The sequence below is a fragment of the Falco naumanni genome, chromosome 3, assembly GCF_017639655.2.
Source record: "Falco naumanni isolate bFalNau1 chromosome 3, bFalNau1.pat, whole genome shotgun sequence".
NCBI classification, from domain to species: Eukaryota; Metazoa; Chordata; class Aves; order Falconiformes; family Falconidae; genus Falco; species Falco naumanni.
In genome coordinates this window covers 99,102,713-99,119,861 of record NC_054056.1, presented here as the reverse complement: position 1 = coordinate 99,119,861, position 17,149 = coordinate 99,102,713, and the positions used below count along the sequence as shown (strand labels likewise).

The following is a 17,149-nucleotide window of genomic DNA, read 5'->3' as shown; positions in this document are numbered from 1 at the left end:
TTGCCTTTATTCCTTTTCTTCAAAGCTGCTTCCAAGCAAATTGTTTCTTGGGTTTGATTTTTCCCAGATGCAGGATTTTGCATTTTTATCTTTTGAACTTCTTTCAGACCCTTCTCTAGCCTACCGAGATCTCCCTAAATAGGATCACTGCAGTAGAGCATATCAACTGATCCTTCAGTGTCTGTAAACTTGTCAAGAGTTTTACTCAGTCCCATTGTCCCCATCTTAAATGGAGGTATTGAACAATATTGATGTCAACATTCACTCCTGAGGGACACTGCTGATAATCAGCTGTAGCCTAGGTTTTGGATTGTGAGCAGTCTTTGAGCCTGGCAGACCAGCCTGTTTATCATCCATTTCATACTCCACTTATCCAATCCATGTTTCACCAATTTGGCTACAGAGCCAAAAGAGCTAGAAGCAGGTTGAACAAATATGCAAATATCTAAAATGATAAATTTAATTTACGTAATTATTACTAAGTGATCAAAAAAACCCCAGTTTGTATCAGGAATCCCAAATAGATCTGGGTGGTGCTTTATATGGCTACTTTTTCAGCCATATACAATTATTTTGCAGAATGATACAATCTAGTATGAACAAATAGGATGTACAGTTAGTAACAAACTTTATAGCAAAACCTTTCTCTCTTGAGCACTTCAAGACTGATTACAAATTCTGCGTATCAGACTCATTCTTCTAGAATTGACTTCAGAATGTTTTAAGGCACAAGATCTATGGCAAGATTCAAGGAAGGTAGTGTTTAAGTGAGCAGAATAAAGTTTCTTTCTGACTGGTCAATATTAATCAAAAAATACAGAGTGATCTGTGCTCTCATCAGAGGAATGCAGATTAATATATGACTGATTTAACTACTTGCTTCACTCTAAGTTTACTTTAAGGACTTCTTTTTTTACTTCTCACCTGCATTAATATTGTGAACCTTTTCATATTTGATGAAATTTTACTCCTGTGTATTCTAGCTCCAATATCTTATTCTCTTGCGTGCAACATTTGCAACATCTACTAGTATAGTGCAGTACAATTTAGTAATTCCATATTTTAGCAATATTGTTTTCTAAATTAAAAGCCAGCAGTTTATTTAAAGATACTAACAAGAGTGCTGATCATTCTGTCTAAAGCAGAAATTTTAACAAGTTGCATGATTATATAAAAAATAATCATAATATTTTGTTTATTATGCAGTAGTTAATAGTTTTTTTAAAAATATTTATTTAATTTTTGAGGGATAAGGAGGAAAAAACTCCTGAATGTCTGGTCATAGTTAATTTTTTGTGGGTCTTTTTGACATTTTTTCCTCCCTGAACTCAGGACTTCTTATGTGGAAAAAAAAGCCTATAAAAAAACCCATAACTTGACAGAGCTTATTCTTTTATTTTTTATTATGTATGCATTGAAAAGCAAGATACTTGGTTCTTTTAGGGAAATAACCCATTTAGACCAAGATTTCTTCTTCCAAAACATAGTAAATATATAAACAGTGCATATTTCAGGTGAATACATTGTTGTCTTTTGGTATTACCTCCCCAGAAAGAGGGCATCTGAATAAAATCTTAGTATTACCACTTTGTGTTTATGTTACACGGGTTGCTGAGCTCAGTGGGACTAGTTCCACAGGCAACTCTGATATTTGTTATTTATTTGTAATGCATGTAACATGTTGCAGTTTTATAATGCAAGTAGGAAATAATGCTTTCTTAAATAACCATTGTTGTGTTTACTTTTCACATAAGGTTACATATTTGTGTGCATAATGTATTAAATAATATGTTGATCATATGTGAAATCTGGGGAAAATATCTATAAATCTGTCCTATTGTAGTCATTGTGATTATATGTGTGGTCTTAGTAATAACCTGTACTTACGCATTATGTTTAGCTGTATACTCTCCCAGGCTAAGTCCATATGTATTTTTTGTGTAGGTGATTTCTTCAACATTATTACAAAAGCGTGGTGTGGTAGATATGTCATGTGCAAGGGTATAGATATGAGTGATCAGTAAAATTCACTTCCACATTCACTACTAAATCTTACACCATACACACATTTAAGAACTATAATTGTGGAGAGTTGAAGAAGTGTACAAGCATAGCTTATTGGACAACCTCAGGTTCTTAATTGGTTCTTTCCATTAACCATATTTAAAATTCTTCCAAGTTAGAAGTGCTGAGTGTCCAGGGTACTAGAAAATCTCTTTACTTTCCTTTTTATATATTGCAGTGCTCCCCAGAATTTTTTTCCAAAACTTGATTAAATGAAAATTTAGACATTTTCAATACGTAAAGCAGGGGCAAAAATTAGTAGTATAAAAACCAGCAGATTGTTGGGTGATTTCTCAAAATATTGGGAGTAGGAAAATTTTGGATATGCAGAGCTTCCTGATAAGAAAGTGTAATGGGGCAGAAATGGATTTAAAAGGTGACTTTTTTTAAAAAAATAAATTCTATTTTTTCCCTTCTTGGCTAGGTTCTGTAGCTACAGCCTGCCGTGATCCTGGTGTCCCTATGAATGGAACTAGAAATGGGGATGGAAGAGAACCTGGAGACACTGTCATTTTTCAGTGTGACCCTGGCTATGAACTGCAAGGAGATGAGAGAATAACCTGCATTCAGGTAGAAAATCGGTACTTCTGGCAGCCCAACCCACCAGTCTGTATAGGTATGCAGAAAAAAAATCAAATAATGCTTTCTTTAGTGTTGAAATTCTGGTGTAATGAATAACACTGCTCTAGGAGCTTTCTTTGAAGGACAAATACAAGTACCGCACATCTGATAAATTGTTCTGTATAAAGCACCAATGGACATCACCAAAATATTTCCTCTGTAGTTGTTAGTATGTTAGTATAATAGTTCTCATTCTTTCCCTCTGAAGGCCATAGAATTTATAACTTTATGATCTGTGACAGAGAAGGCAAGAAAGTCAATGTCAATGACAGTATTAGCTTTGCCTTAAAATGTGAAATATGGTGATAACTGTGGAGGATTTGGTTAATGCTCATATGCCCATAGGTACAAAGTATTAGGCAGATGACATAGTAAATTTGTCGATCAGGTAAAATTATGCAAGGGCTAAAGTAAGATGCATCAGGAAAATGGTAGCCGAATTTTTCTGGCAGTTTTCATTATTTTAGAAAAAAGAAAATTTTTATTAGTAGAAATTATAACACAGAATTTATTTCTGGAAATGCTATCTCAATCTGTAATGCCATTCTGATAAACGTAGCTCATATTAAATTGATTTTGAAAGCATTTAACTTGGTTAACTGAATCATGATGAAAATTAATAAGAAATTACAAAAGTCTCTAGTAGACAGTAGCCTTTCAGTAATCTCTTCTGAGACTATCCTAATCATTATTGTTATTGATCTAGAAAATATCTGAACTGCCACTTCTAAAACCTGGTGTAAATGTAGAGCAATAAATAATCATGGGGTTACCCATCTGGCTAGTTCAGTAAATAATGTAATGATACTTATTTCCAGTATGTTCTTTACTGCAGTCAAATGTGATATGATATAGAATGATATAAGGTTTTGTCTCAGAGAACAGCAGCTGCTGACCTGAAATTCCCTTTAAAAAGTTGTGATAGGTAACCTAGTAAATAGGATCTGCAAATTTGATGGAGCAGAAAAGAAGGAAAATGAGCCACTAAAGGGAAGTGCAAGTGGAATAATACTTGATAGGCCAGCTGCAGTGGTATTACCCTGAGTACATCATTATGAGGTACTGTGCTTACTGTCCTATCCAAAGCAGAACTGCCTGAACAGAGTGTCTGAAAGGAGGGGTGTGTGTGTGTGTGGGGGGTGTGTGGAAACAAGGGCACCTGAAATAATCAGACAAGAGCCCTTGGTCCCAGAGTGGTGTAGAGTGGACACTGCAACTGTGAGAACATCAGCTCCACAAAGGCATTCTTCCTGTTTTGCTATCCCTGGTAGTCTGCTGTTGGGCAAACATTGCAGGGAGGAACTAGCCAGAGACTGCAGCTTCTAGGAGCACTTCTACAGCTTTCAGCTCGCTTGTCTTTAATAAACTTACCTTGACCTTAGCTGTTACAAAATAAAATCTGTGTCCTATTTGCATATGCATGCATACAACCCCCACCCCCACCCCGAATATCTGCAGATAGGTATTTGCAAACATACTACAATACTGACCTGGTGTCTGTACTTACCACACCAAAACGTTATTTTCTCTGCTCTTACTGTCCTTACTATGGCTTCCTGTATAATGTGAATGTATGGGCTTGAGGACAAAAACTGTCTGCACTATTTTCTGGAAGACTGCAGAAAATAAGTATTTTATTGCTCATCTTTTATTATTCTTATATGCCTAAATACAAATTTGATAATAATGATAATTGAACATCTGCAGATGTTTAAGGGGAAAAAAATAACAGGACTTACAGAGCTCTAGGAACAGGCCTTATATATTGTATCACACTGGCCTTATTTGATATTGCTAGCTTGAAAATATTTTTTTCCACTGAAAAATCATTACCCTATTATAAGGCAGTGCTAGCAGTTTTAATCATTATCAAAACTAAGTTGATGATATTATTAAATAGATGGAATGCAGATGCTCACCGGTCATTATGTCCTTAGTACATGTGTAAATATGCATGCACTTGTTTTCTTAACTGGATACATCCATTTACCTAATACTCGCAATTTCCACACTTTATGCACAAACACCTACTGTACATAGAGTAGTAAGAAAGCTTTTAATAATGATTTATTAGCCAAATATTAGATATGAAGTTATTTTTACTAAATTTCCTATAATGATATATTTTTTGAGAATATAAGCTGCTAATAGACTAAAGTAGGTGTGCAAACCTTGGCTTGGAGTCCAAAGATTTCAAAACTGTCTGTTGTAGTTCAGTACGCTCTGAAGTTAATCAACTTTTTTTCCAAACTTGTAATACATTAACTTATGTTGTTTCCATGCCTGTAAATCAAAACTGTGCAAGGCTTGTACAGATAACTTCAACATCATCATGGTTTATCAAAGTCTTCGAAAAAATAAACATAATTTTGATGGAAGAATGACAGAGAGATAATTAACAAAGTGTATTGTTGTAATGTGTTCTATATTTAATTTATTAGTTCTTTACACTCCAAAGTGACTTCTTGAACTTCCTAATTATTATTTCTCAAAACTAGGTAAATGTACTTATTAATTGTTCTTACCTGTGGGCCTGCTTTGGTTGTTTAGATTCCTTCAGTCTTACCTGTAACACAATTTTAAGAACATCTTCCTTGTGAAGGTAATAGGAATGGGAAAATTACAAAGAACAAAATATTGATTCAGCTATCTGAGTGAATGATGAAAACAAGAGATTCTTCTACACAGAAGATATTCTGACAAACTAAAATCTGAGAATGTCTCTGTCAAAAGAGAGTCCTTTGGCTTATACCTGTGGTGCCTAAAATAACTAAATGTTTTCCATTCCAAAGACTTCTCAGATCGAATCTTGTTGAGACAAATGAATCTTAAATTACTGTATTTGCTTAGTTTGGTCAGAGATAACATTAAAAATACTGGCATGCAAAATGTCATTTTAGGATTCAGGTTTACTATAAATTTAGTTGAAGTAAGGACCCGTCTCCCAGAAGTTTCAGTCTTTCATCAGAAATTCATAGATCAATATTTTATTTTATATTTAATAGAGGCTTGGGTTTTGTTCGGGTTTTTTTTATTATTTTTATTTTTATTTTATTTTATTTCTGTTATTTTGTTTAAAGCACGATCTTTATTTCCATTTTTATGTCTATGGAAAAGGTTTCTTTTGTAAACAGTGAATTGCAATGGTGTTTTCCTCATTTTGTTTTTTTATATGGCACTAATGGAAAGGAATATTTTAGTAGTTATTTCATATTTAATTATGATTATTTAAATATATCTTCAGACTACATATAAGGAAGAAATAGTTTACAATGAGGGTGGTGAAGCACTGGAACAAGATGACCAGAGAGGTTATAGGTGTCCCATCCCTGAAAACATTTAGGGTCAGGATGGGTGGGGCTCTGAGCAACCTGATCTAGTTGAAGATGTCCCTGCTCATTGTAGGGCAGTTGGACTAGATGACTTTTAAAGGTCCCTTCCAACCCAAACCATTTTATGATTCTATATTTGATATCTCTTACTAAAAAAAAAAACAAAACACCAAACCTAATGAAACCATTCACTTTTTTCTTTTGTTAGATATAATTCAGTGAATAAAAGAATAAATAATAGTACTGTATTGCCTTCCAGAAAAAATAAATAGTTTTTAGATTAAAAAACCAAACCCAACCTGTACTTCCCCCCATAGAAACAATGAATGCTAAGATCATCATACAGGCAGACTGCCTGACACAGTATGTGCTTACCACTGTGTCTACACAGAAGCTTATAAAGACAGGTTGACATAACCTACATCTAGTTTTTACCATGTAATAAACTAAAAATACATTTTTCATACTGTGTTGACATTTGCCTTTCTTTCTAGATGGGCTATTGTATTTGTTCATTATTAGGTCTTGTGTCCAATACTATAAGAGATAGGTGTCCTTTAAACTTTGTTTTCAGAGCTGATCTGCCCTCTGTTAAAAACAAAGTTGTGACGCTAAATAACATTGCACACATTATTTTTTTAAAAAAATTATGGATTCTGAAACAAGAGAATTTAATTCAGGTACACAAATAAAGTATTTAAAAAAACTTTCAACAAGATAGTAAACCCAAAAAGGCAGCATTATCTAATAACATTTTTCATTAGATGATGTTGACTTTCTCAACTTACTATCTAATGAATTAAAAAATAAAATAATCTGAAACTGCTGTATCTGAAGAAAATTCTGCCTAGGAAATATTTTACAAAGGTGAAGATTAATGGTGGGTTTTTTACTGCTGTTAATGGTATAGCTTGAAATAAAATACATTTTGACTGTCCAGCGTCTTGTATTTTGCATTTATTCTCTGGATGGTCTTTTTGATGATCATCTAGACCTTGGGAAAGATTAAATGAAAGAACCAGTCTCACTGTAATAAGAAAAAGTAACTGCTAATATGTGTAAATGAAACAGTAAATAGATAAGAAAGAAGCTCCTGATATGCAAATATTCTATCAATTAATTTAATAGGGAACTAAACCAACTCAAGGCCACATCAAAAAGGTGCTGTGAATATAGACATTTGCAGACAGCAGTCTAGAACAAGGACATAACAATTCAAGTTTATTTCTTCGTATCATAATATGTAAATTCAGGGTGCCTCAGAAAATAGCATCAGGCTGATACATTTTAGAGGTCATTCCAGGGAAGCATGATTACAATGGATAACCTTACTGTCCTCTTTCCTACTCTACATTTTCATTCTTGAGATATGTGGATAGTGAAGCCTGGGCTGTTAAAGTACTTCAAGAGCATGAATGTACACAGTTTTACTGAAGAACACTAGTTTCAGGTGATGAGCAGCCTTTACATTCCATACAACCTCACAGTTCCTCTTGTGCATGAACTTTTAGTTCAGCAAGATAGAAGGTTACAGTGACCTCTGTTACAGTTAAAGGAAGCATCTTGTTTTCTAATAATTTCATCTTATTTTTTTTCAGAATTGGAACAAAAAATCCCCAAAACATTAAATAAAAGTTGCTTCTGATTTTGTGAGAAATTTCCTGTTATCCTTATTGTAAAACCAAGTAAATATTTTGTATTAAATAAGACCTTTCCAGCCTGTTCCCTTGTAGCTAACAGAATTTTCTTTAGCAGCTGAAAAACTCTGAGAAAATACTATTATGATGCAATTTGTATTTAGTGATTTTTAAGAGAGGCAAAAAAATTGTGCTAGGTCTGGAAAAATTAATATATGTTTGCTAGAACTATTTATTATATAATATTTATGTATTCCTAGAACAGAGTGGTGTTTCAACTTCTAGCTGTTTTTACACAAAATGATAATTTTTAAAAATTATGTATTACTAATAGTACCAATATGTAATGGAAGTTTCTGATTTTATTTTTGGGTTGTTTTTTTTTTCCCCCCAGGTAATTTATCTATCTATTGCTCCTTTTTAATATTAGAAAGACATGTAAAATGTAGAAAACCTATACTCATATATATTGTAACTGTGGATACATTAATCTACTTAAGTTTTCTACTTGCTTTGTTTGAATTCTTAAATTATTTGTGATTTATTTCTTGTAACATTGGAAAATACTGAGTATTTTTCACACTCAGTTGATTTATATCTGTACATATTGTCTTGATCTGTACAGATCATCTTGAGTGCCATCATATGGCACATACAGGACAACAAGGTGATCAAGTCAGTCAGCACAGATTTGTAAAAGGCAGGTCCTGCTTGACTAACCCTATCTACCTCTATGAGAAGATGACCCAAAGAAGAGCAGTGAAGCTGGTGAGGGGTCTGGAGCACAAGTCTTATGAGGAGCAGCTGAGGAAACAGGGGTTGTTTAGCCTGGAGAAAAGGAGGCTCAGGGAGATGTTACTGCTCTCTACAACTACCTGAAAGGAAGCTGTAGCAAGGTGGGGTCAGTTTCTCCTCCTGAGTAACGAACAACAGAAGAGGAAATGGCCTCAAGTTGCACCAAGGGAGGTTTGTATTGTATATTAGGAAATTTTTTTAATGGAATGGGTTGTCAAGCATTGGAATAGGCTGCTCAGGGAGGTAGTTGAGTCACCACCCTTGGAGGTATTTTACGAACGTGTAGATGTAGCACTTAGGGACATGGTTTAACGGTGAACTTGACAGTGTTAGGTTTATGGTTGCATTTGATGGTCTTAAGGGTATTTTCAAACTTAAATTATTTTATGATTCTGTAAGTGATTTAAATAACCTTTGAGCTCACAGAATCTCTGTTACAGAAAACTAGAGCAGTGTGCCCTTGTAGCCCAGAAGGCCACTGGGATCCTGGGGTGCATTAGGAGAAGCATGGCCAGCAGGTTGAGGGAGGTGATCCTCCACCTCTGCTTTGCCCTGGTGAGGTTGCACCTGGAGTACTGTGTCTAATTCTGGGCTCCCCAGTTTAAGAGAGACAGGGAGCTACTGGAGAGGGTCCAGAGGAGGGCTATAAAAGTGATTAGGGGACTGAAGCATCTCCCTTATGAGGAGAAGCTGAGAGGGCTGGGCTGGTTTAGCCTGGAGGAGCGGAAACTGAGTGGGGATCTTATCAACGTCTACAAATACCTTAAGGGCGAGTGTCAAGAGGATGGGGCCGGGCTCTTTTCAGTGGTACCCAGCAACAGGACAAGGTCCAAAGAGCATAAAAGGGAAACACAAGAAGTTCTAACTGAATGGAAGAAGAACTTGTTTGCCTTGAGGGTGACAGGGCCCTGGCCCAGAGAGGTTGTCGAGTCTTTTTCTCAGAAGACATTCAGACTCTGCCTGGATGTGATTCTGTGCAACCTGCTCTAGGTGAACATGGCTGAGCAGAGGGTTGGACTAGATGATCTCCAGACATCCCTTCCAACCCAGACCATTCTGTTATTCTGTCATCAGCTCCTTTCCCTGCTGCTGCAGATGATTACTTTGCAGAATTCAATTTTGCAAAATGATATCTTTATAAATATTAGCTAGAATCTTTTGATTAAAATTTAAGTTCTTTCAGAAAAGATCTTTAGGAAACATGCTTTTTCTTGTGTTGTTATATGAAGTCACAAAGAATGCTGAAGTACAAAACTTCGTGAGGGTAGTAATAATTTCATTCTTTTTATTAACTATTTGTATTTTTGGACCACAAACACACACTTATTTAGAAACTTTAAAATCACATGGAGAAATGTGTGTGTTCTGTTCTGAAGGTGCTTGGAAGAGATTTTATGTATCTCTGAATTTAAACACTGCCATTACTGGACTGTTTTTATTGAATTTAATTTATATTGTATCTGTTTGGATCCAAATTACTAATCATTGCTGTCTGGTGAAAATGCAAGTACTTGCATTATCAGTGTAAGTAGATCATATTTCATAACCTAAGAACCTTCTTTTAGAATGCTTTTAACAACAAATAGAAAGTGGAAATCTTATCCAGTCAAAGTCTTTTTATGTCTGCAGCCAGAGCATTTTTCAAGTTCACAGTTTTTTCAGAAAAACCTTGACCTTGACGTGATGTTATACAAGCAAATAAAAGGACAGAGAGTTCAAAAACAAGTGCTTCACTTAGGAGTATTAGTATTTGTCTAAGGCGAAATATGAATACATTTTTGTTTCTATTAAAGCTTTGTAAATACTTCAGTTGTTTCTTGTTTAACTTTTGGAGGACATTAAATGTCAGTGAACAGATTGCTGGTACTTGCTTCTTTTTCTCTTACTTTCTTTCCTCAATTCCAATTTATTTTTATTCACAGCTCCCTGTGGAGGCAACTTGACTGGCTCATCAGGTTTTATACTTTCACCAAACTTCCCTCATCCTTATCCCCACAGCAGAGATTGTGACTGGACTATCACTGTTAATAATGATTATGTTATATCATTGGCATTTATCAGGTAAACTGCTACTTGCTCATAATTTTTTGAAGTCATGTTCATAACTTTATTATTAGCAGTTGTTCAGAGTTTTGTAGAGTAGCATATGTGTACTTAATATAACTATCTAAGTGGTAAGTAATCACTATCTTTGTTAGCAATCACAAGAATTACATTAGAGTGTTCAGTACACATAGAGGTGGAGCTTGGGAACTCATTGCTCCTGTTTACTTAAAAGTACTCCCAGTTTACACCAACTAATGTGAAAGTGGATGGTGCTCAATTTACCAAGATTCTCTTCCTGAGAAGGCAGCATGGAGCAACTCATTGAATTTTCTCCAGCCCAGAAGGCTGGAGTGATGAACCTATTGATTCATCATATTTTGTATGAGACCATCACCTGCTATTTAAGCAGAATTTCAAAAGTGGTCTTTAAATTTAGTTTTATTAGTCAGGATACTTCAACAGAATAGTTACTGTTGATCTGGTTATTAAATGGAATTGTTTTAGCATTTTGCTTTATCACAATGCAAGATTAAATTGAGCTTAATAAAATCCACAGAGGAATTTGTGCTGTCTTCAATGTATGTAAATTAATATATATATTATGTGTGGAAAACATGTGTCCCAACTGGGGCATATGATGATGTCACAGAAAAGTTAAAAATTGTACTTGTAATGTTTCATCAAATTTAAGTCCTTCTTATGCTGGATGTTCTCTAGTAGTAGCTTTATGGTTCTGATCAGTGATAATGTGATTACTTGTTCAGTGATGTAGGTCATATAGTTGCCTATTTGCAGTGCTCAGTGATATAGTATGTGTTTTGAAGAATTCCTTCCAAGCAAATTAATTTGTCAATTATATATACAGTTAACAATTTAACTATTTTATTAGTGATTTCAGAATGCTGTAAATTGCTAAGCAATGTGCAGTAGCACATTTTTTTGTGTGTGAAATGTAATCTCAAAATACTTAAGAATATTCTGCTTTTTTATATTGTACATTTTTATATATATATATAAAAGAGATCCTCCATCTTAGAATAAAAACAGTATTTTATAGTGTGACTCTATACCATGTGAAGAGTTTATAGATGCCAAATATTGCCAAATTGTTCTTAGAATATGGACAATTGTCATGATTCTTGATGGAAGCTGACAAGCTTAATCTTGGTCAAAGTAGATTACATACTTATGAGACTTGACTCACTTATGACAAGAAACTGTTCCAGACTGAGAAAAACCCCTTCCTTTATAAACTTAATTCTGGGTACTCCACTGAGTACTGTTAAATATGCTTTTGACTGGGACTTCTCCAGCTGACCATTTTAAAGCCAAGACAAACTCTGGCACTTTAAAAATTGAAGCTGTTGACATTTGACCTTTGCATTTCTTTTGTAAAGAAGTATTTCTGAAATAATCCAAAGGTTAAAAATTATTTCCCTTGAAGGAGCTGTATTAGGTCTTCGATGCCAACATTTTTTTTAAACAGCAGCTGGTATTAAATAGAGAAAAATAATTTGAGTGGTTGGATTTTCATTCTTTTTTAAAACTTTTTGTGTACAGGGACAATCTTATAAGTAAATTTGGTTAACTTTCTGCCCTTAACTAAAATTAAGTTCAAAATTAACTAAATAAATTAGTTAATTAACTGTGGTTACATACTTAACTACATTAAGTATTTTTTTTTAAAATTAACTAAAATTTAGTTCAAAAGAAAAAATGAACTTTCAATACTACACCTTTTCATTTTAACTGATTATAGACAGAATGCTTCTGGTTCTTGGGCTTACTGAATGGTCATCCCCGGCTACGTGTAAGCATTCAGTCTGACTGGAAGCTGTGTACAGTCTACTCTGCAGCTGACTGCATTGTACCACAAAGCATTTCTGCCAAGGGTTCCTGTAGATCTATGTCATTTATTTCTCTAAAGCTTTAGAAATATTTTTTTCCTATTAAAAAAGTTGACTTTTTTTTTCTAGCTAGCATCAAAATACTGTTTCTAACCAGAGAACCAATAAATACAGTATTTCTGTTGGTGTTTTAATAAAACAATTCTACAAACCATTATTTTGTCAGTGAAGGTTTTTTCTTCCTTTTGTGAAAACAGTGATACTAAACTTTTATTTAAGCTAATAGGAGTGAAAATGTTAGGCAAAGTATATTGTATCTAATATTTCTTTTTTATTATTATTCTACAGTTTCAGTATAGAACCAAATTATGATTTTCTGTATATCTATGATGGGCCAGACAGTAATAGCCCACTGATTGGGAGCTTTCAAGATAGCAAGCTGCCAGAGAGGATAGAAAGCAGTTCAAATACCATGCATCTGGCTTTTCGGAGTGATGGATCTGTTAGTTTTACTGGATTCCATCTAGAGTACAAAGGTAAATTAAATTATTTTCCTTTTCTATTAAAAAAGTTCAATGCCTGAGTGTAAATTTTCATATGATTTAATTTTTCATAGTTTTATTCCAGGTGTTGTTTTGCTTTTCTTTAACAGTATGATACCGTGTATTATCTGTGCATACAAAATACAATGTTATAAAAGTACTAATTTAACATAAAGCTTCTTGTATAATTTCATTTAGCTGATATATGATTATATTAAATGCATGATTCCAAAGGAAAAAAAAAATAATCAGACAGTGTTTAAAGATTTAAAAAATGATGATGCTGTGACAAAACTTAACAGCACATATATTAATGTTGTTTTTTTTTCCAGAATATCATTTATTTTTATTTTTCTTTTACACAGTAGGGCATGTTGGTATATGTGCATGAATATGAAACATGTATATGAAACAATGTGCTAGAATCTAGGAGACCAATACTGAAAATTAAAAAAATATTTTGGCTAGACCTTTGAATGCTATGCCATGGTGGAACTACCTATTTCAGACAGATCTGTCCGAGGTCTTAACACAGTAAATAAGAAAATGCAGGCTTGCAAAATTAAAAATCTATGGCAGTTTTTATAACTGCCTCTGCATGGCTCAAGAAACAGAAATATTTGATACTAAATGAATATGAAAATATCCAATGCTCTTTAAGGACAATAAGAAGGAAAATACAAATGTTGCTAACACAGAGGCAATAGATCCTAACCTCCTTGGACTGATTTTCTCTTGCATTTATTCTGAAAGCAATTAGTAGATGCAAAATATACAAGGCAAATTTTGATGCATTTGTTGCTTTGAAAACCCACAAAGTCTCCTTTTACTTTCCTGAAGTCATTGGATTCTACAGATGTAAAGGAAGTTGTCTCCACAGGTATGAGCTGTTCCTAAGAAGTTACAAGTAGCTCTCAAGCACATTGATGGTGAGCCCAGATGTATGTACTCTTAAAAATATCTTAATCACTTAAATCACATCTAAATCACTTAAAAATATTTCTTCTTCGTTCTCAATTGAATTGAATAATGATAAATGCAGATGGAGGTGTTGTAGAAAGCAGTTCAGGGATGCAGAACTTCTAAAATACAAGAAAGTATATTGGTCTTTCGAAGGGGCCAATCTTTTTCTGCTCTGCTGTTGAACACAGTCTTATGGAATTAAATGGTTTCTCCCATCCACTAATCCAAGTATGAAGGATACTCATTAGGGGGACAATCTTTTCTCATTCATCTAGGTTTAAGCAAAGAAGCAAGGTGCTGTACTTTGGAATCAAGGCAGAACACTTATTTCTGACACTACTGCTAGCCTGCATGTGACACCAAGATGGTCTATTTCTTTTTCTGCTTCCAGGAGTCATGGTGCAAAAGAAATTATGTGTATTTTCATCACATTTGTAAAGGCACTGGAGATCAAAGTAATGGGAAGATGCAGGCATTAAGTTATGTATTTGTGTGTGTATATGTAAGTGAGGGAAAAGTTTGGAAAAAGAAACAACCTAACCCTAATTTTCCCTGTTCACCTGGTATGGTTAGAGCTCCTGCTTTTCTCAGAGTGTCTAGAGTATGCATCTAAACATCTACCTTGGAACAATGAGACATAAACAATAGGAAGCATTTTAGTTCCCATTAAAAAATTTCAAGGATTAAAATTTGGACAGCCCAAAATCCCTTTAACAGAAGACCAGTTTATTCAGTGAAATATTCCATTTTTATAGGGTCTATCTACTAAATATGACTCTGTCCTTCTAAACTTTAGGAGTATCATAAGAACACTTACTCTGAGGCTGTACCTCCAATACTGTGTTAGGTATTGGGCTCCTCACTACAAGACATTGAGGTGCTGGAGCACATCCAAGTAAGGGCAGCGAAGCTGGTGAAGGGTCTAGAGAACAAGTCCTGTGAGGAATGGCCGAGGGAAGTGGGGATGTTTAGTCTGGAGAAAAAGAGACTCAGGAAACACCTAATTATTCTCTACAACTATCTGAAAGGAGGTTGTAGGCAGGTGGGTGTCAGTCTCTTCTCCTGAGTAACAAGCTATAGAAGAGGAAAAAACATCAGGCTGTGCCAGGTGAAGTTTAGGTTGGATATTAGGAAAATTTTCTTCTTGGAAGGGGTTGTCAAGCATTGAAACAGGCTGCCCAGGGAGGTGGTTGAGTCACCATCCCTGGAGGTATTTAAAAGACACGTAGATGTGGCACTTAGTGACATTGTTTAACAGTGGACTTGGCAGTGCTAAGTTTATTGTAAGACTCAATGATATTAAAGTTCCTTTCCAACCTAAATGATTCTGTGGTTCTATGTCTTAAAATTTGAAAGTGATAGAACTCTTATTAGTTGTCAAAAGAACAGTTGTAAAGATTCTTAACAATTTTTTGTTGGTTTCTTGCATGGTGGATTGTAAGTATCAAAATAATGTAAACATGATATCTGCAATAGAAAGATTACATGCATTTAATTTAGCCAAAATGACTAATTACAGTATTGAGGAAAAGACTCTTAACAGAATGTATTATGAGCCAAGTGTCTTTTATTTACTTATAGTGTGTGACTAGACAGCGAATGTACAGAACAGCAGACCTCAGGGAGGAGTTACTAATGGTGTGATATATCATAAATAGGAAGGAAAAGGCAGAGAAAGGTTAAGAATTGATTTAAGGTGTACACCTAAGAAGTTCTAAACTACTTTGAATAAAAGCTGCCATTCTGTGAATCATTAACATTTTCAAGAGCAGAGAATGGTTGGATTAGTTGAGGAAATTAACTAGAAATGATATTGTTGTCAGGTATAGGCACCTGACACAGACCAGATGGCCAAGAGAAATTAGATGATACCTGGAAGAAGCGGAGCCCTGGTACTCACAGAGAATTTTAACCACCCCGACAGCTGCTGCAAGGATGATGTGGTTTATGACAAGAACTCCAAGGGATCTGAGTATGTTCATGACAATTTTTTGATGCAGGTGGTCCCCTAGCTTACTTGGGCGAATGCTCTACTGGAATGTTTATTCACCATTGGGGCTGAGGACCCAATGAAAAAAAAATGTAAGAGGTTGTGGTACTTAATACCTTTTTGCCTTGTTTTTTACTGGTGTTTTGCCTCCAGTTCTTCCTGAACCTACTAGTAGGTTATGTGGGAGTGCAGCACAACCCACAGTGGAGGAAGAGAGAGTGAGGAAGCAGGTAAGCCATCTGGCTGTACATATCTCCATTGGAATATATGAGATGCACCAAAGAGTGTTGAGGAAGCTGGTGCTGCAAAGCTGCTTTTGGTCATCTCTGAAAGGTCAAGGCAGTCAGGGTGGATCCTGGTAAATAGAAAAGATAAATACCATGTGCACATTAAAGAATAGCAAGAAGAGGACCTGAGGAAAGAGAGGGCTGGTCATTTAAAACTCAGTTCCTGGAAAGATTATGGTGTCAATCTGTCTGGAAACTATTTCCAAAACAAAGGACAATTAGCTGTTTGGGAACAATCTGCATGGGTTCACCATGGGGAACCATGTAAAACCAACACCTCACTGTGTATGAGAAGATGAAAGGCTGTGTGGACAGGGGGAGAGTAGTGGATATTGGATACCCTGATTTCAGAAAGGCCTTTGACAAACTCTTCCCCAGTATCCTGAGAGCCCAACTTTGAGATAAGCAGATGATAATGTGGGTAGAAAATTGACTAAACTGCTGAGCTCAGACTCTTGGCTAGATTAATTTTGACTAATAATGTGGGCAGTATTCTCTTTATTGATGACCTGTATTGTGGGACAGAGCAAGTTTTTTGACAACATCAGTTTGGGGGTAATGTCCATACTCTGGAAGGTTGCATTGCTATTCAAAGGCATCTTATGAGGCTGGAGAGTCAGGCTAACAAGAGCCTTTTACAAACGGTCTGGTTTCAGCTGGAATAGAGTTAATTTTCTTCCTAGTATCTTCTATAGTATTATTTTGGATTGTGTGTTTAGGATGAAAATAACATGATAACGCACTGATGTTTTAGTTGTTGCTGAGCAGTGCTTACACTAAGTCAAGGAATTTTCAGCTTCTCATGCTGCTCTGCCAGTGAGGAGGCTGGAGGTGCACAAGAAGGTGGGAGGGGACACAGCCAGGACAGCTGGCCCAAACTGGCTGAAGGGATATTCCATACCATGCGGCATCATGCTCACCATATAAACTGGCAGGAAAGCTGGCTGGGGGGCTGCTGCTCAGGAACAGGGTGAGCATTGGTTGCTTGGTGGTGAGAAATTGTATTCCACATGCATCACTTGTTT

The 17,149-nt window shown here is 35.3% G+C and overlaps 1 protein-coding gene across 2 annotated transcripts in view; it reads left to right on the top strand.

Moving 5' to 3' along the window:
• Positions 1-17,149, top strand: part of CSMD3 (CUB and Sushi multiple domains 3) — a 726,030-nt gene that overhangs the window by 505,021 nt on the left and 203,860 nt on the right. For both annotated transcript variants that reach the window (XM_040588420.1, XM_040588419.1), the window contains 3 exons: positions 2,489-2,680; positions 10,372-10,510; positions 12,691-12,878. In XM_040588420.1, the coding sequence (XP_040444354.1) occupies positions 2,489-2,680; positions 10,372-10,510; positions 12,691-12,878 (519 nt within the window). The remainder of the gene's footprint in view (positions 1-2,488; positions 2,681-10,371; positions 10,511-12,690; positions 12,879-17,149) is intronic.